The sequence below is a fragment of the Garra rufa genome, chromosome 12 (assembly GCF_049309525.1).
Source record: "Garra rufa chromosome 12, GarRuf1.0, whole genome shotgun sequence".
NCBI classification, from domain to species: domain Eukaryota; kingdom Metazoa; phylum Chordata; class Actinopteri; order Cypriniformes; family Cyprinidae; genus Garra; species Garra rufa.
Window position 1 is genome coordinate 39,187,724 of NC_133372.1, and position 27,157 is coordinate 39,214,880.

General features: G+C 33.3%; 1 protein-coding gene across 1 annotated transcript in view; it reads right to left on the minus strand.

Annotated features, from left to right (window-relative positions):
- Nucleotides 1-475: 475 nt before the first annotated feature.
- ngfb (nerve growth factor b (beta polypeptide)) overlaps nucleotides 476-27,157 on the minus strand; it is a 32,251-nt gene continuing 5,569 nt past the window's right edge. Inside the window, exons 2-3 of the mRNA XM_073852460.1 lie at nucleotides 4,604-4,716; nucleotides 476-1,992 (exon numbers count right to left, since the gene is read on the minus strand). Coding sequence (XP_073708561.1) covers nucleotides 1,379-1,992; nucleotides 4,604-4,679 — 690 coding nt within the window. The 5' untranslated portion in view covers nucleotides 4,680-4,716 and the 3' untranslated portion in view covers nucleotides 476-1,378. The remainder of the gene's footprint in view (nucleotides 1,993-4,603; nucleotides 4,717-27,157) is intronic.

The window sequence follows — 27,157 nt, forward strand, 5'->3', positions numbered from 1 at the left end:
TCAAGGTTTTTGAGGAAAACATTCCAGGATTTGTCTCCAAATAATGGACTTCAATGGGGATCAACGGGTTGACGGTCCAATTTGCATTTTCAATGCAGCTTCAAAAGGCTATACACAATCCCAGCCAAGGAATAAGGGTCTCATCCAGCGAAACTACTTCAGTTCAAAAAGCTGGGGGCGAAAAACTTGTGATGGGCGTTTTACTTTCTTTGCACGTTCGCTTTGTTAACACTGGGATGGTACTTCTGCTTATGTCACACACAACCTTTTCAACGTGATTACGTAATGCATGAGGTCGAGCTAGTGCAAGACAAGCATTTGTGGTAAAAAAATAAATAAATAAATAAAAAAAATAAAAAATATATATATATATATATATATATATATATATATTTATATTTATTTATTTATTTTTTATTTTTTTAAGAAAATGACTAGATATTTGCTATATAAGACCATTATTCCTTGGCTGGCATCATGTAGAGCCCTTTGAAGCTACATTGAAAATGCAATTTGGACCTTCAACCCATTGATCCCCATTGAAGTCCACTATATGAAGAAAAATCCTGGAATTTTTTCCTCCAAAACCTAGAAAGACATGAACATCTTGGATGACATGGGGGTGAGTAAATTATTAGGAAGTGAACTAAAACTGGGCCAAGGGATTTTTAAACTATTGCTAACTGATTGGCTGTCTTTGAACATTTGTTGACAAGAGGTTGGAGGGGCTTGGTGACATCAGCCCAAAATTAAAGCCATCCAGTCATTTTTTTCCTTTGGAATAATGTGCACCAATCAATAATACCAGAAACATAACCAGTCACGTTAACAGTAAGTTCATCCAAAAGTGAAATTTCTGTCATCGTTTACTCACTCTCATGTCGTTCCAAACCCGTATGACTTTGTTTTTAATTCTGCAGAACACAAAAACAATGAAAGGTCAATGCTATTATAATGAACAGAGACTGGGGTTTTCAAGTATGAGTAAATGATGACAGATTTTAAATGTTATGTTGAGTATTTAACTCGGAATGTTTCTTTAAAATGACCTTGTCTCCTGATAGGCACAAAATAAACTAGACAATAATGATGCGGTTTAATAAATAACAATTACCACACAACAATGTATGTACATGTTCTCATACTGCTGCAAAGAAAACATTTTAAAAAGACAAATGCATAAAAAAAAAGAACTGAAAAAAGTCCAACTCATTCCATTGTAGTGACAAAAACACATATTTATTCTCCTTAGATGGTCTGTTTTATGTCTTGAGTTGTCATTAATGGTTTGCACAAGGAAAATGTCCACCATCACATGAAGGTATATCGAGTTTGATATCTAAGGCCGGCTCTGGCGTGTTGAAAAGCAGCCAGTCTGTTACTGTCTCCAAGACTTTCGGCTCAGCACGCACACACAAGCTACATTGATCCGTATGAGTCTCCACGCCACCAGGTTCTTGAAAGAAGTCAGCGCTCGCACGAACGTGTGCGAATTAGTACAGTACGAGTTCCAATGGCGTGCATCGATTCCCAAACACCCGCTTCCTCCGGTCCGCCCACTGCTGCAGGTGGTCTCAAAAAAGTACTGCTTTTTCTTGGAGTTGTTGATTATTACATCAGGCAAGACGGTGACCTCATTGCCTGAGATGTCTGTAGCTTTGGTTTTATTTCCCTCCCAAGCGCTAACGCTCTCGCAGACGGAGTAAACTCCACGGTGTTGAGGCGCTCCTGCTTTTCTCTTTGTCCTGCTCCGCGTCTGGTGTCCGGCGGGCTCTGAGTCGGGGGGTTGTTCGCTGAACAGGACGCGGGGTGAGCGGTAGCGTCTCTTGTTGAAGAGTTTAGGATCCACGGTCGGCACAGGGATGGCCGTGGCATCATCCTGTGTGTGGTCTGCATTTTGGGGACAGATGTCACCTGGGCGCTGGGCAAACATCTGGCTGCAGGACAAGAGCAGCAGGGCTAGCATGGACCACCGCATGGGGTCAGCGTGACCTGAGTACGGCATAGATTAATGTTAGCTTTCATCACACAGAAAAGCGGTAGCATATAAACAAATAGGATGCCAAATTATTTGGATTTTCTTCTGCATAACGATGCACAGACACTTCAACTGATATAGGTATGCAGTACATGGCAGCCAAAGAATTGTAGAAATTTCCTGGTGATTTACTCACCCCCATGTCATCCAAGATGTTCATGTCTTTCTTTTTTCAGTCACAAAGAATTTAAGATTTTTGAGGAAAGTATTCCAGGATTTTTCCCCATATAGTGGACTTTAATGGTTGATGGTCTAAATTTTAGTTTCAATGTAGCATCAAAGGGCTCTACACAATCCCAGCCAAGGAATAAGGGACTTATCTAGCGAAGCGATTTGTCATTTTCTAAAAAAATAAATAAAATCTATATACTTTTTAACCACAAATGCTCATCTTGCACTAGCCTGACTTCACGCATTACGTAATCACTTTGGAAAGGTCACGCGTGACATCGGCGGAAATACCGACCCAGTGTTTACAAAGCAAATGTGGAAAGAAAGTCAAACGCCCTTTACAAAGGTAAAGCAACGATTTCTGACCGTTTTGAGTACATAGATGAAGAACTAACCATGTGTGACTTTTCTAATGTGATTACGTAATTCGTAAAGTCATGCACGCACATAACAGAGCTAGTGCAAGATGAGCATTTGTGGTTAAAAAGTATATCATTTGACTTTTTTTTTTAAATGACGACCATTTCTCTAGATAAGACCCTTATTCCTCAGCTGGGATCGTTTAGAGCCCTTTGAAGCTGCATTGAAACTGCAGTTTGGACCTTCAACACGTTGGCTCCCATTGAAGTCCACTATGGAGAAAAATCCTGGAATGTTTTCCTCAAAAATCTTAATTTCTTTGCAGCTGAAGAAAGAAAGACATGAACATCTTGGATTACATGGGGGTGAGTAAATTATCAGGACATTTTTATTCTGGAAGTGAACTAATCCTAGTAAAATCAGGCATCAAAACATTATAATGTACAATAGTATAGAATGATAACTTAGTGCTTTTTTTATCTGCATAGATAAAAGTTTACTGTTTAATTCTGAAAAAATAAGAGTATTATGTACTTGTAATAGCGTCCGATTCATATATTTAAAATAATCACATTTATATTAAAAATCCTTAATATTAAAATCTTTTTGGATACTAATATTAAATTGTTTTCTACTTAATATTTTCTATTTTATTGATGGTCATATATATTTTTTTAAATGTAAAATTCATTTTTTAAAAATAGATATAAAATATATCTACCACATTCACTGCCGTTCAAAAGTTTGGGATCAGTAAGATTTTTAATGTTTTTTAAAGAAGTCTCTTCTGCTCATCAAGGCTGCGTTTATTTGATTAAAAATACAGAAAAAATTTTAATATTGTGAAATATTATTGCAATTTAAATTATTGAAAAGCTACATTTTCAGCATCATTACTCCAGTCTTCAGTGTCTAATGAACCTTCAGAAATCATTCTAATATGCTGATTTATTATCAATATTGAAAACCATTGTGCTGTTTAATTTTAAATTTTTTTTGGAAACTGTGATACTTTTTCAGGATTCTTTGATAAATAAAAAGTTTTAGAACAGTGTTTATTCAAAATTGAAATGGTGTGCTACAATATAAACTATTCAGTACATTTTTTACTTTTTTCAGCAAGGATGTGTTAAATAGAAAAAAGTGATAGTAAACACTTACATTGTTAGAATAGATTTCTATTTTGAATAAATACAAAAACTATAATAAATCAGCATATTGGAGTGATTTCGCAACGATCGCGTGACACTGAAGACTTAAGTAATAATAGTGAAAATTCAGCTTTGAATAACAGGAAAAAATAATATTAAAAAATCGATTAAAACAGAAAACCTCTATTTTAAATTGCAATAATATTTCACAATATTACTGTTTTTTTCAGTGTTTTTAATCAAATAAATGCAGCCTTGATGAGCAGAAAAGTCTTTAAAAAAACATAAAAAGTTTTAATGATCCCAAACCTTTAAACGCTAGTGTATATATAAAATATTTTCAGATAACAGTAATATGGTCACACCTAATCTACTTTCTGACAACATTATTTTTCATCTTCTGTATTAGTGCATATATATCAGTTTTAAGAATCTATTATCTAATGTAACAAATATTACAAATAAATTAGTGAGCGCTTAACAAGAGAATATTTTATAGTTTCCTAAACTGGATATTTTGCCAGTATTGATGATATCAGATTGGTAAAACCATGCCATTTTGATAAATTCCGTAATATAAAGAATATAAAAAATGATTACCATATCTACAAACCATACAACTGTTATGATAGGCTACTTTAAGAATACTCCAGCATTAGCATTAGAGGTCCAAAACCATGGTAGTACCATGTCTAAATTACTTTCTAATTGACTTTTTGTTTAATATTCATCCACATAAATCCTTCATACATGTGTTTCAGCACAACCTGAACCTCTGCAAACTGGCACGGCATAGCTTTGACTTTTTTAAAATTGAAAATAGCTTAATATCTTTACTTTACACAGGTAATCTTATGCTAAGGAAGGAAAAAAGACTGTTTACCTATGAAATGTGTCCAGGTGAACAGTTTTTTCCCGTCTGTCTTTAGCGTAGCTCTCCTGTGCTCCTCATGGTACATGTATCTCCCAGCGTGGCATCTTCTGCTTCCAGCTCCTCTGCAAAGAGATACAGAAAAGTATGAAACAAGCTGTAATTTCATATAATTACCATTTTCCGCATGCGTATCACTCATACAGCGTTAGACTCTGGTGAATCCATTTATTCAAGCAGATTTACAAAAAACGATTCACCAGACCGAGGAGAAGAGATGTGTTAGATTAGGCCTTTTTCTCTAAAGACAAAAATCGAAAATTGCTCTCAGTGACATCTTATTGCCATCAAGGAGAAACGTCTGTCATCTTAAAAAGTTCTTCTATGACTTATTTCTTTCTTAAAGGGGGAAACCACTTGAAATACATTCCTTCTATTGGTGAAATGCCGGGAGAAAATGCACATTTTAGACTTCACAGACCATGTTTTAGTGAAAATTTCACTGCATGAGAAAAAAAAAGTGCCAGAGAAAGCATCAAGCTGATTTGTAACTCTCTTTCGAATCTAGAAAAAAATAACCAATTTAATGGCTCTTATGTAGTTACCACATTTGGATATTATGTGGTATGACCTCAAAAAAACAATGAATATTAAGTTATTTCTACAAGTCTTTTTTTATTATAAATGTTATAGTGATCTTTTGTGTGAAGCAAGCAAGGAACATAAAAGCACAAAAACTGCTAATCTGGGACATATATCTATAATGGAAATCACTCTGGAGTGGTTGCACCACATGATATTTGATCGCACCAGATGTTATTTTAAATTCAGTCAAAATTTACAAGCACAGAATTGGCCACCTAAACAAAACAAGCAATCTTCCCACAAAAGGTCACTATGTAATTTATAATAAAAATAAATAGAAATAGTTTTTTTTTTTTAGATTTGAAAGAGAGTTACAAACCTGCTTGATGCTTCAATGGAAAATTGGTATATGATGCAAAGTCCTATTTTTGAATGGATTACAACATAAAAGTCCCAAAATGGTAGTTTCTTAGTGGTCCACATGATATTTCATAAAACGGAAATCATCAAGTTTGTTTGTTTGCTTGTTGTAATAAAAATACTTGTACAAATACTTGTAGAAATAACTTAATATTCATTGTTTTTTTGTTTTGTTTTTTAGGTCATACCAAATGTGGTTACTACATACGAGCCGTTAAATAGGTTATTTTTTCTAGATTTTTTCTAGATTTCTAGATTATCTAGATTTTTTGTACAAGTTACAAACCTGTAATAAAAATAAATACTTTTTAACTTAATATTTTTTTTGTTTTTTAGGTCATAATACATGGTATCCAAATGTGATAACTACATACAAGCTGTTAAATAGGTTATTTTTTCTAGATTTTTTCTAGATTTTCTGGACTTTTTTCTAGAGTTAGAAACCTGCTTGATGCTTCAATAGGTCCTTGGCAAATTTTTACATAATGCAAAGTCCGGTTTTTAAATGGATTTTAACATAAAACTCCCAAAATAGTAGTTTCTTAATGGTTGCACCACATGATATTTCATAAAATGGAAATCATCGGACAAAGTTTGTTTGTACATTATGATGGAAATATAAATACAAATGCCTTGCAATTTTATACAGGATTACAAAACAGTTTGGAAATCATGCCAAAGAGTGCAAAAGTGAAGAATTAATTCAAGCTGATTTACAAAAAAAAAAAAATAATAATAATTCACCAGACTAAAGAGAAGAGATATGTTAGACTATAGGCCTTTTACTCTGAAGACAAAAATCTAAAATTGCTCCCATCAAGGAGGAATGTTTGTCATATTAAAAAAAGACCTCCTCCTATGCTTTCCTAAAGGGAGAAACAACTTCAAATACATTCCTTCCTTTGGTGAAATGCTGGGAGAAAATGCACATTTCAGACTTCACAGACAATGTTTCAGCGAATAAACAGCATCTTCTATGAGTGATGTAGTAATCACTGTCAAATTATGGCTGAAGCGTGACACGCGCAGACAAACAAGACAGACCAAAGCCCAAATGTGACATACATCAACTTGCACCCCACACCCAAACCATCCGACTGCCACAACATACACAAACCTCCAGTAAATTGCTTTGGATCGCAGCCTTTCTGTGTGGCTTGCGGAGGTGGTCTACGAAATCCTCAGCCACTGACCTCAAACTCATTAGCTGTGATAGAGACAATTTAACACGTTCCGTCTGGCATAGCCGGCGTTATCGCGCTGACACAAAGAGCCGAGCCAGGCGGTGCTCTCCTTTCAAAACAGTCTGCTTTCATATGGTAACAGTTCCTGGGTGGCAAGGGTTTCAGCGTGTAACGTGAGCCCTTCCAAAGCGCACATACGCGCGGCCTTATCTGCAGCCTCCACAGGGCTATGGATTCCAGCGCCTGGAGGGCAGCTTTCTCTAAGCACTCATGTGTGACGGAGCTCAGGGATGAAGCGTGGCTTTGTGCCGGCCCTGGGACTGTGGACTAGTAGTCCATGCACAGACAGCATCCGCTTTAGTGCACATTGAAGTCTACATAGCTTCACGAGAAGCTGTCACATGACATTAGGTAAAATGAGAATCATTTCGATTTAGGATGAGGTGAAACGGTGGGCATGTTCAGACCATCCTGCCAAAAAGGAACTAGTCAGATGAAACTTGTCTTCAAAGTATGAAAAACACCTAGATGAGAAACATGGGTTCAATTCACAGTGGCAAACCAATGAACTCAACCTAACTGTATTTAAATGACAGTAAAAATGCATTATTTTTCACAGTTTTCTAAGATATATTTTACATGCTCACACATACATATGTAAACTGAATGAAAACACACATATATATATTATATTTATATATATATTTTATATATTTGCATTTTTTTCTTACAAATTATATTAAAATAAACAAAATAAATAAAATATAAATATTTCAATAATTCATAAAAATGAATATATACATTGTTATATTTATTGTATAACATTTATAAAACACCTATTTTCATTATACAATTAATTTTCTTGTACAAATGATATATTCTATAAAATAATGAGCAAATAATGTAAAATTTAATATTTTAATATTTCATAAAATATAAATATATTTAACAATTTACATTTCTTTTGTGTAATAATATATTCTTAAAAATATCTTTAAAAATCAAAAGTAAAATTGAAATGTTTTAATAAGTCATAAAAAAGAATATATAAATTGTTAATGTTGTTTATTTTACTTATTTTAAAATATATATATATATTTTTTTCACTTATTTTAATTTTTCAATTAATTTTTCGTACAAATGATATATTATTAAAAATATAAAATGAACAAAGTAAAATTAAAATATTTTAATAATACATAAAAAAATATATAAATTGTTTTTTAAATTTATTTTACGTATAAATATATATAAAAATTTTATAAATAAAATTTTTTATACAAATGATATATTCTTTAAAAAATATAAAAATGAACAAAATAATAATACATAAAATACAAAATATTTTAATTATATGTATATATATATATATATATATATATATATATATATATATATATATATAAAACACTTATTTTTATTTTACAATTACATTTTTTTCATAAAAAATATATTCTTTAAGTAATATAAAATGAACAAAATAAATGAAAAAAGAATATAAATATGCCGTTTAATTTACTTATATAATATATATATATATATTAACTTATTTCCATTTTACAATTTTTTTTTTCATACAAATGATATATTCTTAAAAAATATTAAAATGAACCAATTAATAAATAAATAAAAATATTTTAATAATTCATAAAAAATATATATAAATTGTTATGTTCATTTTACTTTCACTATATATATTGCTTAGTTTAAATAGCCCCAGTCCCCACTATTTCCTGGCTCAGATCCCTCCTTCCAAGGACTGATCATCTGCCAGGAGGAAATCATAAATCATACATACAGTATTAGTATAATGACTTCTATAATTACAGAAGGAACCTTGTTAGGATATAAAGAACATTTATTTAGGCAGCTTGGCCACAAAGACAAAGCTGGTTGGACAGCAATTAAAAATAATGTCTGAAGTACTTCACTGCCACCATCATAGTTTATTAATGATTCCCTGACAAATTTATGATTGTTAATAAAACCGACCAGGAACATAATGCACACAAACACATTCACATACACACATCCAGATGGCTGGCTGTATGAGACGGTGTCAAAGACTTATTGCTGGTGTTATGATGATGAATCCAGATGTGGCCATATAATCAGCTATTCACTAAATATAAACATACATGTATGATTTACACAGGAAACATGATCAAACCCCTGACCCCTAAGTTTTAAACTGGCGAGTAACACCATTTGTGCTACAGACATAAAAGATATCATGCAACTCACTGACGAGGTATGCTTTATGCTGGATAAAATCCAGGCTTAAAATCCGTGACCAAGTTAAAATCTTAATGGTGGATTTGTTTCTTACAAACATGCAGCTTTTTACTTGTTTTTATCAGCTGTTTGGACTTAACGGCACCCATCATTGATTGATTGATCTGTTCTGATGGAGAAACAAACTCATCTACATCTTGGATGACCAAAGTGTGAGTACATTTTTAGCAAATTTTCATTTTTGGGTGAACTATTCCTTTATATACAGTCAAGCCCGAAATTATTCATACCCCTGGCAAATTCTGATTTAAAGTTACTTTTATTCAACCAGCAAGGTTTTTTTTTTTTTTTGACCGTAAACGACACAGGCTTCTCCCAAAAGGTAAGATGATGTACAAGAAACATCATTGTGGAAAAAAATATTTCTCAGCTTTTATTTACATTTGAACAAAAAGTGGCATGTCCAAAATTATTCATACCCTTTGTAAACAGTCACAGTCTATGGGAAAATCCAAAGTTCTATACCATTCCAAATAGTCCAAGCTGTTCTAAAGCATCCTAATTACCCTGATTCATTGGGAACAGCTGTTTTAATCAACTCAACAGGTGAAAAACAGAAGCTGCGCATTGTGGCTGCTCACAAGTCAGGACAGGGCTATAAGACCATATCTAAATGTTTTGAAGTTCCAGTGGCTACAGTGCAAAGTATTATTAAAAAATACAAGACGTTCCGCACTGTGAAAAATCTCAGAGGACGTGGTCGGAAGCCAAAAGTGACACCTGTGCTGGTCAGGAGGATAGTGAAGGAGGTAAAAAAGAATCCAAGGATCACCACCAAGGCCATCCTGATGAATCTGGGCTCTGCTGGTGGCAACATCTCAAGGCAGACAGTCCAATGGACACTGCACACCGCTGGGTTCCACAGACGCAGACCAAGGAGGACACCACTTCTCCAGATAAGGCACACAAAAGGCCGCTTGGCCTTTGCAAATGCTCATCTGGACAAAGAAGAAGACTTCTGGTCTTCGATGTAGCCTTCATTTGGCGTAAAAAAAAGAGAAGCCTTCAACCCTAAGAACACCATCCCCACTGTCAAACATGGTGGTGGGAACCTAATGTTTTGGGGGAGTTTTTCAGCCTGTGGACCTAATCACAGTAAACGACACCATGAAAAAGAAGCAATACATCCTGACTTAAATCTAATTGACAATCTGTGGAGGGAGCTAAAGATCAGGGTGATGGCAAGGAGACCCTCCAACCTGAAAGAGTTGGAGCTCATCGCTAAAGATGAATGGGCAAAAATACCAGTGGAGACATGCAAAAAGCTGGTCAGCAATTATAGGAAGCGTTTGATTGCTGTAATAGACAAAAAAGGCTTTTCTATTGATTATTGAGAAGGGTATAAATAATTTTGGACATGCCACTTTTTGTTCAAATGTAAATAAAAGATGAGTAATATTTTTTTCCACAATGATGCCTCTTGTACATCGTCTTATTATCTTTTGGGAGACGTCTGTGTCATTTCTGGTCAAAAAAAAAAAAAAAAACTTGCTGGCTGAATAAAAGTAATTTTAAGTCAGAATTTGCCAGGCGTATGAATAATTTTGGGCTTGACTGTTTAAGAAATATATAAATATAAAAAACCTAAACTAACATTAAAATAACTTTTAAACCTTGAATATATATTAAAAGGATGTAAAAACACAACATACTGTGAGCACATGTCCTTCAGTTGAATGCACACACCAGTGCATAGTGTTCTGCAAACAGACACCCAGCAGGTCAAGATGATCGAGATGAAGTACCTGCTCTTCCTGTGAGGACAGGTCATCACGCTGGAATGCACACACATCACTTCCTCTGTCAAAGCGAGTAGCCAGAGGCTGTATGTGTGTGGTACACAGTGTGAGGTTCAGGCTATTGTATCAGACAGGTGCTCAGGCCTCTCCCAGGACCGCCTACAACGGTTACATGTTGTCTCTTTGCAGTGATGAACAGATATGACAGTTAAAGTTTAGTCAAGTCAAAATCTATTCATCAAGTTTATACAAGCTCCAGAGAATACCATAAAGAGAGAATCAAAAGAAGCAGCAGGGGTCAACACTGAATATAACTTTTTGTTCACTGATACAGTCAGGGTAGGAGTTTAGACTGTTGCTTGCCCTGACAACTCTTTTATTTTAAAATTATTATTTTACTTTAAATTTTTTTGTGTTCAAAATGTAAAGAATAAGCGAATACATCATGAATCCATTTGTAACCCTGGGCCACAAAACCAGTTATAAGTAATATATTTGTAGCAATAACCAACAATACATTGTATGGGTCAAAATTATTGATTTTTCTTTTTAATGCCAAAAATCATTAGGACCTTAAATATATCAAACCTTAATTTCTGATTAGTAATATGAATTGCTAAGAGCTTCATTTGGACAACTTAAAAGGTGATTTTCTCTATATTTTGATTTATTATATATTCTTTAAAAAATATGAACTTAAGAAAATACTAAACAAAATAAAATACAAAAATGTAAAAAATTATTAAAAACGAATACATAAATTGTTAATGTTATACGTATTTTACTTATATTTCTATAATTATATATATATTTTTCTGGCTCAGATCCCTCCTTCCGACTATTTTATTTTTTAAATGATTAATAATTTATTTAATAATTATTTAGTTAATAATATATTATTTGAAAAATATAAACGTAACAAAATAATAAATAAAGTAAAAATATTTTAATAATTTACAAACATTAATATATAAATTACAAATGTAAATATAAGTTAATGTTATATTTAGCTTATTAACTTAACTTATTAACTGATATTTTTATACAGCAAAAGCACATTAAATTAAGCAAGGGTGACTGAAAGACATTTATAATGTTGCAAGACATTTCTATTTCATATAAATGCAGGTCTTTTGAATTTCCCGTTCATCAAAGATAATAATAATAATAATAAATGTTTCGTGAGCAGCAAATCAGCATATTAGAATGATTTCTGAAGGATCATGTGACACTAAAGACTGGAGTAATGATGCTGAAAATTCAGCTTTGCATCACAGGAATAAATAATATTTTAAAATATATTAAGATAGTAAACCACTATTTTAAATTGCAATAATATTTCACAATATTACCATTTTTTTCTGTATTTTTAATCAAATAAACAGCCTTGATAAGCAAAAAAAAACTTCTTTAAAAACATTCAACATCTGACTGATCCAAACTTTTGAATGGTGTAATTATTAACTATTTTAAAAAATGTGTATATAATGATAAAAATATATTACATTATTATATTATTAATATTAAATATATATATATAGTAAAGTCTTACTAATTCAAACTTTTGAATGGTGGTGTAATTATTAGTTAATTTTTAATAAATTAAAAAGAAATTCTTTAAAAATAAAAATAACATTAATATACATGTATTTAAATATTTATTGGAATTTACATTATAATTTACATATGACAATTATATTACAACACTGACTGTAATGTGACTCACAGTTGTAAATCTATAAATGCATTTTTACTGGAAAATGAGGACATGCATTCCAAAACATTACAAATTTGCTTATAACTTTCTACCAGTGCTAAATGATGCTTCCAAGAATATCACAAATCACTTAGACAGAACCTAATCTATGTCAGCAAACTAGATAACGTTACTGCGGTGATGTTGTAAAATCGCAGCAGCACTATTCAATACATCACCATAAACCATAAACCATAAACCAAATGCTTATGTCTGCATAAAACACAGTAAGTGCAAAAAAAGTCAGTGCCTTGTTAATCTAATAGTTGAAGTTAAATATTAAGCTAAGAGCAGTTACAAAGAAAAAATCCAATATGTACATAAAAGTATAAACAATGTCGAAACAATAAAAACAGGTTGACTTTCCCACAAGACAAGAGAGTCTGAGTGCTGAAATGTGAAGACATCAGTGTAAAATATTACTCACATCTCCCAAGCGTAAAGCTAGATCTCTTCTGCTCTTCTCCAAACCACCAGCTGTGTAATTGAACTATTTCAACAAATTCCCTCAATGAGAAACAGAAGTTACATCATTTACTTGGACAACAATGGGAGAGCGCTGGCGTTTGGGACAGCCCTGTGCAGGGGCCCCCTCGCTGTGTTATGAGTTATGACTAAATTTGCTGATTTTTACTCTGCGTGGAAGCCACATCTAAGCAACAAAGACTGCAGGACAGAGAGGCAGACCAAATGTATTTACACAAAGCTACAGCTATGCTCCAGTGTTGACAAGATGTTCTTGTCAAGCTGGCCAGATTTGCACTTTCTAAATAAAAGAGGCCTAAAAAGATTACCCAAATCCACTTCAGTACATGAAAGTATGAGAAAGCATTTTTTAAAAACGCCAAAAACAACATCACTGAGTGAAAATCATTTTATGTAAGAGTTGGCACTACATTTGAGACCACTGAAACAATTATTATAAAGTATGTGTAGTCATTTATATTATAATTTTTTTAATAAAACAATTTAGACAAATTCTGCATGATCTTACTAGTTTATTAATTTATTTAATTTAAAGTCTGAAAAAGATTTATATTTTTAATTTAATCTCATTATTTTTTCCATATAAGAATCAATTAACAAATCTGTCAGAAAAAATATGTCTAAATATTTACAACGATTTTCTTTAACATAAGAAATAATTTACAAAACTAAGCCTTCTTATTAATACATTTTTTATTAAACAGTTTTTTAAAAATGGAAAAAAGTTTCAGAAAAAATATTTGTAATTAATATATAATTTTTTTACCATATAAGAATCAATTAAAATAGTAAAATACTGGTAATAATAACAATAATAATGGTAATAATAATGGTACACAATAAAATAATGGTATTATTTAACATTTTGTTTTTTATATTTATATTATTATTATAAAAATTGTATTTTTAAATTAACATCAATCATTTTTATCATATAAGAAACATTTTCAAATGGTAAAATATTTAAAATGTATGATGTATGATTTACAACACTATTTTTATTTTTTAAATAATAATTGTATTATTTTTATAAATTATTGTATAAACATATATTTATACAAAAATATATTAATATTTTAAATTCAGAATTCAAATATGTAAACTCAGAATTCTGAGAAAAAGTCAGAATTCCAAAACATAACTAGTTATGAGTATGAGTTTAAATATGTAAACTCAGAATTCTGAGAAAAAGTCAGAATTCCAAAACATAACTAGTTATGAGTATGAGTTTAAATATGTAAACTCAGAATTCTGAGGGGGGGAAAAAATCAGAATTCCAAGATATAACTCAAAATTCTGAAAAAAATAAAAAAATCTGAATTTAAATGTTAAAAAAAAAAAGGCTTCAGGAGCTGCCAAAAGCATGGAGTAAGGATTTACCTCAAAAGAAATCATGTAGAAAACAAATGCTTTTGTCTGGGATTCCATTCAAATACTTTACCAATGTCTTAAGTCTTACACATCATGTTGTTTTAGTAAATTTGCTTGCACAAACTGACATTCAGCCATTTAACCAACTATAACTGAGAAAAAAAATCTAGTCATGGTGAGCTGATCAAAGGTATAACTGATGCTCCTGGCCAAGCGAATGCTTCTGTAAGATTGGACGCTGTCGGCTAGCTGCAGCTTGCTTGGAATCCAGAACCCTAGATTTTCTCTCGTTTGCCCTCTGGACGTTATTTTGCGGAAGCTGTCTTAAAAAAGCATAATAGCAGGCAATTTAGACCAACTGTCAAGAGTCCTATTTTCCCAACACCCTTCCTGTTTCTCTGTGTAGAGGTGTAAGCTCGCCAATTACTGAATTACTGCTATTGAGTAACTGTGGGGAAATCGCAGGCATGAAGGCAAAGATACCTAAATCTGACTGCTTCTGTCAGGCTATTTCAATCTAAAACAGATGTGCTGGATCTTCTGACCAGAATCAGGAGGTCTTGGTAGGTTTATGAACAAGCTGAAATATTTTCTTTAGAGTAGCAGGATTAGAGAAGAAAAGGGCTCTGCACATTATTTCAAATACTTATTTTTTATATTTGTGAACAAACACAGGAGTTAAGTAGGTTATAATTTATTAATCCAAGCTGCTAATGTATAATGTACAATGTTCTTGTTGGTATAATACGGATTTACAAATTTCAGGCTTTTCTATCTGCTAAAGGCATGCAAAATGTAATCACTTCAAGTTCTCCCTATTAATATTTATTCATTTAGAATAGATATGGATAACTATTCTTATTTTTATCTCTCAGTTCTTAGAAGTAACGTCTAAACTGCGAGATATAAGAATGATGTAAGAATTCTGAGAAAAAAGTCAGAATTCCAAGAAATAACTCAGAATTCTGAGAAAAAAGTCACAATTCCCAAACATAACACAGAATTCTCAGAGAAAAAAAAACAGAATTTAAATATGTAAATTCTTAATTCTGAGGAAAAAGTAAGAATTCAAAGATGTAAACTCAGAATTCTGAAAAAAAAGTCAGAATTCCAACCTGTAAACTCAGAATTCTGAGAGAAAAAGTAAGAATTCTGAGAAATAGTTCAGTACTCTGGGAAAAAAAGTCAGAATTCCGAGATGTAAACTGAATTCTGAAAAAAAAGTCAGAATTCCAACCTGTAAACTCAGAATTCTGAGAGAAAAAGTAAGAATTCCGAGATGTAAACTCTGAAATTTGAGAGAAAAAAAAATCTGAATTCAAATATGTAAACTCAGATTTCTGAGAAAAAAGTCAGAATTCTGAGATGTAAACTGAATTCTCAAAAAAAAAGTCAGAATTCCAAAAAATAACTCAAAATTCTGGAGAAAAAAAAAATCTGAATTCAAATATGTAAACTCAGAATTTTGAAAAAAAAGTCAGAATTCCAAGAAATAGCTCAGTATTCTGATAAAAAAATCAGAATTGTGAGAGTTCTGAGAAAAAGTCAGAATTACGAGATGTAAACTCAGAATTCTGAGAGAAAATGTAAGAATTACGAGATCTAAACTCTGAAATCTGAGAGAAAAAAATCTGAATTCAAATATGTTAACTCAGATTTCTGAGAAAAAAGGCAGAATTCCAAGAAATAGCTCAGCATTCTGATTAAAAAAAAAAGTCATAATTGTGATATGCAAACTCAGAATTCTGGGGGGAAAAAATCTGAATTCAAATATGTAAACTCAGAATTCTGAAAAAAGGCAGAATTCCAAGAAATAGTTCAGCATTCTGATTTAAAAAAAGTCAGAATTGTGAGATGTAAACTCAGAATTCTGAGAAAAAAGTAAGAATTCAAATATGTAAACTCAGAATTCTGAAAGAAATGTCAGAATTCCAAGAAATAGTATTCTGATAAAAAAGTCAGATTTGTGAGATGTAAATTGAATTCTGAAAATATAAAAAAAAATAGAATTTTGAAATTAGGTCACTTTTTTAATTCAATAGTGGAAAAAGGCTTCCATATTCATCCAAAGCAACTTACAAATGAATGCAAAAGCACTCGTGAACATGTGAATGTTTTAAATAGTTCAGCGTCTCATCTTTGAAAGCAGTGCAGAAGACAAAAGACATACAGTATTTACATTGTTTCAACACTTTTGGCAGGTAAGGAGCGACTTTACAAGCAAGCCTGAATAAGGCTCTGGATGCCAGTAAATGAGCAAAATGACATCAGGAACAGTTAAGTATGAATTGTTAACGGTCCTGAAATAAACACTTCGACATTCTAACCTTGCAGTCACGAAAACAGCTCCCTCAATGGCTGGAGAATACAGACACGAATGGTATTTAAAGAAACTGCTGCAGCACTCGGGTTTCACCTGGACAGTCTCATCACTCGCTTTAAACCATGTTTGGTATCTACTGTGACAGGGTACAGACGGACTGATGCTTCTTTAGACTAATTATCATGGGTGGAGAATAGCAACTGCTTTGGTATGCAGACCTGATACCTTTGGTCTTAGGGATTTGTGAGATTTGGCCTTAGATTTGTTTATGGCTACACTCGAAATATACCATAGAAAGAGACAAAGATACCGTCTCAGCAGCCAATTCCACTGCACGTGAACTAAAAGACATTTCTGTGTTATCTCTAAGCTGTCAAACGGTTTAAGACCACATAATTTTGGTCTGTGCAAAAATCTATGTAAGTTTTGCCTATCTTTTGTTAAGAGGTTTTAATTTTAAATGAAGTTTTAATTTATATCCAACATAAAATAATACATATATACAGTCGTTTGAGAATGACACAAATATTAGTTTTCACAAAGTTTGCTGCTCAACTGCTTTTAGATCTTTGTTTCAGTTGTTTCTGTGATGTACTGAAATATAATTACAAGCACTTCATACGTTTCAAAGGCTTTTATCGACGATTACATGACATTTATGCAAAGAGTTAGTATTTGCAGTGTTGGCCCTTCTTTTTCAGGACCTCTGCAATTCGACTGGGCATGCTCTCAATCAACTTCTGGGCCAAATCCTGACTGATAGCAACCCATTCTTTCATAATCACTTCTTGGAGTTTGTCAGAATTAGTGGGTTTTTGTTTGTCCACCCGCCTCTTGAGGATTGACCACAAGTTCTCAATGGGATTAAGATCTGGGGAGTTTCCAGGCCATGGACCCAAAATTTCAACGTTTTGGTCCCCGAGCCACTTACAGTAGTTATCACTTTTGCCTTATGGCACGGTGCTCCATCGTGCTGGAAAATGCATTGTTCTTCACCAAACTGTTGTTGGATTGTTGGAAGAAGTTGCTGTTGGAGGGTGTTTTGGTACCATTCTTTATTCATGGCTGTGTTTTTGGGCAAAATTGTGGATGAGAAGCAACCCCACACATGAATGGTCTCAGGATGCTTTACTATTGGCATGACACAGGACTGATGGTAGCGCTCACCTTTTCTTCTCCGGACAAGCCTTTTTCAAGATGCCCCAAACAATCGGAAAGAGGCTTCATCGGAGAATATGACTTTGCCCCAGTCCTCAGCAGTCCATTCGCCATACTTTTTTGCAGAAGATCAATCTGTCCCTGATGTTTTTTTTTTTTGGAGAGAAGTGGCTTCTTTGCTGCCCTTCTTGACACCAGGCCATCTTCCAAAAGTCTTGGCCTCACTGTGCGTGCAGATGCGCTCACACCTGCCTGCTGCCATTCCTGAGCAAGCTCTGCACTGGTGGCACTCCGATCCCGCAGCTGAATCCTCTTTAGGAGACGATCATGGCAAAGAAGGACTATGCAATTCATCTGATCACTCTTCATAACATTCTGGAGTATATGCAAATTGCTATTATAAAAACTTAAGCAGAAACTTTTCCAATTTCCAATATTTATGTAATTCTCAAAACTTTTGGCCACGACTGTATATATATATATATATATATATATATATATATATATATATATATATATATATATACAGTATATGTGACCCTGGACCACAAAACCAGTCATAAGGTTAAATTTTACAAAACTGAGATATATACATCATATGAAAGCTCAATACATAAGCTTTCTATTGATGTATATTTTATTTGGATAGGACAATATTTGGTCGAGATACAACTATTTGAAAATCTGGAATCTAAGGGTGCAAAAAAATCAAAATACTGAGAAAATCACTTTTAAAGTTGTCCAAATTAAGTTCTAAACGATGCATATTACTAATCAAAAAAAAAAATATATATATATATATATATATATTAGAAATTTTAAATTAAAAGTCACCTTTTTAAAATTCCATAGTGGAAAGAGGCTTCCAAGTTTTTTTTATGTTTTTAAAGTGGCTTCTGCTCATCAAGACTAAACTTCATTGATCAAAAATACAGAAAAAAACTGTAAAAAAAAAAAGTTAAATATTATTGCAATTTAAAATAACAGTTTTCTATACTTTTAATATACTTTAAAATGTAATTTATTCCTGTGATGCAAAGCTGAATTTTCAGCATCGTTACTCCAGTCATCAGTGTCACATGAGTCTTCATAAATCATTCTGATATGCTAATTTATTATCACTGTTGAAAACAGTTGTGCTGCTTAATATTTTGTTGGAACACCTTAAGGGATAATAGCAGTATGTTTAACCATGCAAAGCCACATGTCCTATTCATCATGTTTATGTTTTTGTCTACATGACAGGACCATACAGTGTTGTGTATCTTGTATTAGAGCAGTTAAAATTAGGTGCTTTAAGTACAATTCTCTCATACTGACCACTGGATGTTTAACATGGCATCTCATGGCAAAGAACTCTCTGAGGATTTGGGAATTAGAATTGTCGCTCTCCACAAAGATGGCCAAGGCTATTAGAGGTTCAGTAACACCCTGAAACCGAGTTACACTACAGCGGTCAGGGTCATACAAGGTTTTCCAAGATGAGTTCCATTCGGAACAGGCATTGCAAGGGTCGATCAATGAAGTTGAGCACTCGTTCTGTGCATCAGGTGCAGAACCTGGCTTCAAAAACAGAGGCATGAGTGCTGCCAGCATTGCTTTGAAGGTTGCAGAAGTAGAAGGTCAGCTTGTCAGTGCTCAGACCATACGCTGCACACTGCAACAAGTCGGTTTGCATAGGCGTCCTCCCAGAAGGAAGCCTCATCTGAAGCTAGCTCACAAGAAAGCCCGCAAACAGTTTGTGGAAGACAACCTGTCCAAGAGCATGAATTACTAGAACCATGTCCTGTGGTCTGATGAGACTATAAGATAAAATTGTTTGGCTCAGATGGTGTCCAGCATGTGTGGCGATGCCCTGGAGAGGAGTACCAAGAAAATTGTGTGTTGCCTACAGTCAAGCATGTGGTGGTAGCATCATGGTCTGGGGCTGCATGAGTGCTGCTGGTACTGGGAGCTGTAGTTCATTGAGGGAAACATGGATTCTATTGTGTACTGTCCATTCTGAAGGAGAACATGATGCCTTGTCTCCAGAAACTAGGTCGAATGGCAGTTTTCCAACATGATAAAGATCCCAAACACACCACCAAGAGGACAAATGCCATGCTGAGGAAGCTGAAGGTGAAGGTGATAGGGTGGCCAAGTATGTCTCCAGACCTGAACCCTATTAAGCACTTGTGGGGCATCCTCAAGTGTAAGGTGGAGAAGCACCATGTGTCCAGCAGCTCCGTTAGGTGTGGAAGAGGATCCCAACAACAACCTGTGCAGCTCTGGTCAATTCCATGCCCAGGATGATTAAGCCAGTGCCAGATAACAATGGTGCTAACACAATATATTGACACTTTTGAGGAGTTCACTTAGGGTGTACTCACTTTTGTTGCCAGCTATTTTGACAATAATGGCTGTATGTTGAGTAATTTTCCGGGGACAGTAAATCTATACTGCTATACAAGCTGCACATTGACTTCTCTAAAATATATATAGTATTGTCCCTTGAGAAGATATACTAAAATGGTTGCTGAAATGTGAGGGGTGTACTCACTTTTACATACTGTATATATGTATGTGTATGTATATAAATATATACACACAAACACATTCAATATAAAATCTGTTATATGAAAAATTACATATATACTTAAATGCTGCCTTTGACATCAAAGTGAAGTGAATAGTGAAGTTATAAAACTCATTTGGAAAAAAAATAAGGGCTGAGGATGTTGTGAATCTGTCACGATCAAACAGCCTGGCTTTTCTTTGTGGTGCACAAACCCGAGCCCGAGGCTGCATGGTTAAGTGCTCCTATGGCCAATCCCTGCTCTAGCTGTTTTCTTCACATCCCAGTTCCTCCCAGATGTTCTGATTTACACTGTGCTTCATGGTGGATGTATACAACTGTCCTCAGCCGCTCTAAATATTGAAATTTGTTCCAATGTTAGGAGGGCGAAAATAAATCCTTGTCACATTGGAAAAGATCATTCTTCCACAAGTAAAATAAACAGGGCTTAAAAGGTGCTGTAAGCGATTTCAGCTGTCTTGCTAACTTCCGTCATCTTGCGAACTTCAACCGTGTTCCCGCTCTCTCTAAAGGCATAGATGAAAGGTGGTCTGTAATACCTAGAGAAAGCTATTTGTTAGCAATCCCATTAATTTGAGTGGAAAGTATGTGATTTGAAATCTGCCATCTTTGCTTATGGGCTAAATGCCATGTGGCTAATCAACTCTGGAGCCACAGGAAATGAAGGCCTGCAGACGTTGATTAGTTGACTTCATCACTAAGACAAATGTCTTAAATATCTTAAATATGTCTTCTTGATTTTAACTTTTTTTATACATATATATTTGGTGGCCACTGTGCAGCTGTAAAATGTAAAAAGCCAAAAAAAAAAAAAAAATTGAAAACACAGCTTCAAATGTGGCTCATCCATTCAGAATTAAGTCAGTACAAGTCTGAGACAATGATCATGTGACTCTTTGCAGGGTAAGGTAAGCTGTTATTGCTATTACTGAAGCAAAAAAAAGATGCTTTTGGGAACATTCTTAAAACATACTGGAGAATATAATAACAATACAGAGTAAAATATGTGATTTTTACAATTTGATACTTCAAACGCCGTGTTTTGGTTTTTGTCTATTAAGTTCAAAATAAAAACAGAAAATAAATTAGATGAAGTATTTAACTAGACTATACAAAATATGCATTGTTAAACACTTAGTAATATATATAAATACAGTCAAACCAAAATGTATTTAGACACCTTCAAAATTTCTCACATTATCACAGTTTATTTGCTATAGTGTAGAAAATGGTAATAAAATATGACAAGAAATCAAGAGTTAAACTGTCTCAGAAAAATGTATCTTGCTAATGTCAGATAACTTTGATAGAAAAGTATGTAACAAAACATGGTCAGGTCAAAATTAGTGTTTTTCTTTTTTTATCGAATTCACTGGTAGAATTTTTGGGAATAATGTATCACAGTTGACTTTATTTTGCTATCATCATTTACATAAATCAAGTATAGTGTCCTGCACCAAAAAAATAACATTTGGTATATCTGGCGTCTGAATAATTTTTGGTTTGACTGTATATATATATATATATATATATATATATATATATATATATATATATATATATATATATTTTTTTTTTTTTTTTTTTTTTTTAAGCAACGGAGTTCTTTTTTTATCTGTTTTTGCAAATGAACTCATATATGCATACATATTATTCGTTTTTTTAATTGCTTTTTTCCTCACCAAGGGTGCATTTAAGTGATAAAAAAGTAAAAACAGTAAATATTCTGAAATATTAATATAGTCTAAAAGAACGGTTTTCTATTTTAATATATTTTAAAATGTAATTTATTTCTGTGATGCAAAGCTGAATTTTTAGCATCTTTTCTATAGTCTTTACTCTTTAGTCACATGACCCTACAGAAATCATTCTAATATGCTGATTTGCTGCTCAAGAAACATTTATTACTGTTATCAATGCTTAAAAAAGTTGTGCTGCTTAATATTTTTATGGAAACCGATATACTTTTTTAGGATTCTTTAAAAGAAATATTTAAAAAATAGCTAAGTAAAAGTATTTGTCATTACTTTCAATAAATTTAAATCATCTTTGCTAAATTAAAGAACTCATTTCTTTAAAAAAAATAACAATAAGGTTCATTAGTTACTACTTAAGTTAACATGAACTAAGAATGAACAATACTTATTACAACATTTATTAATCTTAGTTTATATTAATTTCAGCATTTACTAATGCATTATTAAAATCACATGTTGCTCATTGTTTGTTCATGTTACACTCTTAAAAATAAAGGTGCTTCACAATGCCATAGAAGAATCTTTTTTGTCTAAATGGTTCCATAAAGAATCTTAAACATCTGAAAAACCTTTCTGTTTCACAAAAGGTTCTTTGTGGTGAAAGAAGGTTCTTCAGATTATGAAAAGGTAAGAAAGAGATGGTTCTTTAAAAAACCTTTGACTGAATGGTTCTTCTATGGCATCGCTGTGAAGAACCTTTTAAAGCACCTTTATTTTTAAGAGTGTTAATAGATTAACTAATGTTAACAAATTGTAAAGCGTTACCAAAAAAAAACTTACTGACCCCAAAGTTTTAACTTGGATACATACATTTTAAAAAGTACATATACCATTTTTGTTTCAGTGAATATCTAGTGAAAATCACTATAATCACTATTATTACTGTGATTTTTTTTAAAAAGCACCCGTTTGATCAAACCGCCCACCACTACTAGGAGTAAAGGGTTTGTCTTCCTCAGATATAATGGTTCACATAATTCCTTCCCTACAGGTGCATTCCACTGACATCATTAACACCGAACAAGACATGACACCGCAATTACAGCAACTACAGTATGAGCTTGTTATGTCAGGTTTGAGAGCTAAACTGCAAGGGAATTAGAAGTTCAAGTCCTTAAACACACAGCTCCCTGAAGCCAGAGACTCCACCAGGTTGAAAAGAGCAAGCGAGGCTGGCGCCGATCCAGGCCTGAGATAAAGGCCTGCAACACGTTTCAATAGTTTACAGAGCGCGGCATAAAAGGATGTGTCAGAGAATATTTCACGGGCAAACACCTGCATCTCTGGAAACTATTTGGAGGAGAAATGGTAAATATGCTGGATAGTTTACATCAAAAATCAGATTTAGAACGGTATGAGGACTGACGGCATACATTCAGACCGCTATTTATTGGAGTGCCTTTGAATTGAAACCACGTGTTAGGACACTCTGTCTCTGTTCTTCAAAGAGGAAGGAGACAGAAATTACCCTTGCCTGCTATAGTCTTTGCTGCTGATAACTCCCAAGAACACACATGAGTCCCATTTAGCACATGCTTGAAATTGATCATACCATAAACAAAGTTTTTTCCTTCGGTGGCTCTATTTCAAACACCTCTTGAAACCATTTTGACATGGCAAATCCAGCTGTTAATTTGTATTTAGTCTGAGCCCTGATTATCACCTCTCAGTTTTCACAGATTTTCTCGCCCATTTCTCTTGTTATTCTTCAGGTAATCCCTGGCTCAAAGAAGGAAGGCCCAGGGTCATCACCAATAACCCCCTCAAGGCTGACACCATAAACCTCTCTGAAAAGCCTCGGATGCTTGTGGGAAAGGGGGCAGGTGGACTAAAATCCCAGAGAGAGTGATGTCTTGTGAGGGTCCGTGGCAAGACAGCAAGTCAAGTTTCCCCCCTTTGTTCAGTTCTTGAATTTCAGGCCAAATGGAAATTTTTTCCTTTTGTGAGAATGTGTTGGCAGATGTTGAAATTTGAAAGTTACGGCCAATTTTAAAGTACCTGACGGGCCCCGATAAACATTTCAAAGCATACGGACAGAAGTTGGGAAGCAGATTTTGATTTTACAATGTGTACATATACATTGCAGCTAATTACGGTTGTCACTTGTCTTTAGAGTATTTCATTTCATTCTGTACAACTTAGAGTTCAATTTACAAAACTCACAGGCACATTTTATAACCTAATTTGGTCCTTTAAAAAAACCCCCACAAAATTATGAAAAATTATGAGAAGATTTATGAGAAGTAAATTAGTAAGAAGTAAAAAAAGAAAAAGAAAAAGAAAAAGAAAAAAAAAACATAATTAGACCAGTTTGATTTGAAGTCTTTCCTATGCTCAAGGTTACATTTATTTGTTCAAAAATACTGCAAAAACAGCGATATTGTGAAATATTATTACAATTTAAAATAACTGTTTCCTATTTTAAAATATATTTCATACTATTTGAAAAAATGGAATATTATTGCAATTTTTAATGTTTATATTTTCTTATCTTATGCCTAACAAGGCTGCATTTATTTAATCAAAAATGCAGTGTCACATGATACTTTACAAATCGTTATAATATTATAATAATTTTTGTGCAAACTGAGATTTTTTTTTTTTTTTTTCGGGATTCTTTGATGAATATGAGGTTTAAAAAAACAGCTTTTATTTGCCAGAAAATGATTGTAACAATTAAAAGTCTTTAGTATCACTTTAGGGTAATTGAATGCATCCCTGGTAGATAAAAGTATTCATTTCTTTTCAAAAATTCTAATAATAATAAATGAAATGTAAACAAAGAGTTCTAAAAATTAAGTTAGAATTGAAAGATGTAAACTCAGAATTCTAAGAAAAAGTGAGAATTCTATAATGTAAAATAAGAATTCTTAAAAAAATAGAATTGTGAGATACAAACTTAGAAAAGAGTCAAAATTCTGAAATGTAAACTAATAATTTAAATAAATAAAAAAATATAACTTCAAAATATATAGTCACTTTTTTAAATTCCATAGTGGAAAGAAGCTTCCATATTTGTTCAAAGCAACTTACAAATGAATGCAAAAGCACACATGAATGTTTTAAATAGTTCAGTGTCTCGTATACGTCTTGTGTAAAAAATAAAATTAATGTCGAAATTAAGAATATCTAGGACTAGGACAAAAATGACTGATGCTTAAAAATGCTTAATATTGGAGCCAATAATTGACAGGGTCGACAATCGGTTAACCCCTCATTTATATATATATAAATGAGGGGTTAATACCTGCCATCTATGTTTCTTGTTTACAACTTAGAAACTCCAAACTGTCAAATTTCGTACACACACAGAACAATAATTTACTTTTATTGCATTTAAATGCTGTTCTCACTTCCAAAGAGTGTGTGTATATGGCATGGTAGCCTTAAAAAGCCACTAGGCCACTAGTACAGATAACTTGGCTGTGAGCGGATCAGTTTCTCCTACCCAAACACTGTCCTTTCTAAAAGAGAAATGGCACAAGAACTTGGATCATCATTAAAGGGCAAAAGACAACCTGTTGTGTTCAAAGTTTGAAGCTGAAAGTGTGTCAGGTGTCTGGAGAACATCATGGTCCATGAACCTGGCTTTCTGTGGCAATTGACCCGAATAAACATCTGGCCAAACAGCGTGAAATGTAAGTTCGTTTACAGACTTACAGTAAATATTTAAAGGAATAGTTCACTCAAAAACGAACCTGACCTCATGACATTCCAAACCTCTGAGAAACACAAAAGATGATATTCAATATAATGAAAATAAGGAGCTGTCAAGCTCTAAAATGACAGAAATGAAGTAGTCCATACTGAATGACTAGTGCACTATACTAAAAAGTCTTCTAAAGTCATACAAAAGTTTAGTGCCAAGAACAGACAGAAATTTCAAATCATTCACTTGATATCTAATTATAAGTCAATATTGGCTTTCTCACACAACTTTAAATATAGCACACAAGCCTACTGGACTTTTATGATATTTTTATGGTGCTTTTCCTTTTTGAAGCTCACAAACCCCAGTTCCCATTCATTATATAAAGTACCTTTTCTGTTCCACAGAAGAAAGCACAGTTAAAAGGAGCTTGGAATGACATGAGAGTGAATAAATGAAGACCAAACTAGTCTTTTATAAAAACCTCATAATTTTACGCTTCAAAACTATTGTGCCTTTTTATGCCATTTTTATGTTATGGCATGTATGCAAGCTGCACCGTCCGTACAAAAAGTAAAATGTGCCTCACAAGAATGCTAATGTCAAAGGCTGCCTTTCATGGCTTCCATGTGTATACTGTACCACGCATATTATGCCTTGTAATGACTGGTACTCATGAATCAGTAATGGGTGATGTAGGTAACTGAGATGGCTGCAGTCACGTCTGCCTTACAACACAGAAAAAATGATGGTTAAAGAAAAGAAAACAGGAGAGCGCTGAAAGTTTGTGCACTTTGATGATATGAAAAATATGGAAAGTATGTCTGACCTGATGCTACATCCTCAGCAGTATATGACTGGAGGTAATATGAGTCATGTGTGAGTAGAGGTTTGTGCATGTGTGCTGCAGCTGAAAGAACTGCTATGGCCCGTATCGCAATGGTAACCTGATGATCCTGAAGTTTAAAGGGAGGGGAGACCCTTTAAGCCCCCCGAAGACAGGACTAATGGGATTGTTGTTTGCCCCGAAGACTACGCACTATGTTACTCCTATAGGTATTGTCATAAACTCTCTTATTACATGCATACTCTTTGGCTATAAATTCCACTTTTTTCTGCAAAAAGAGAAAAAATGATGCAAAAGAATAAAAACCAGGTCTGGGTTTTAAGCCTAAAACTTAAAAATGCACCAAGGTTAAATTAAAAATCAAGTTTGTTTTAGTCTTTTTTTATGGTCACAAAGTACTTCGTTTATGGGCACAACTTCA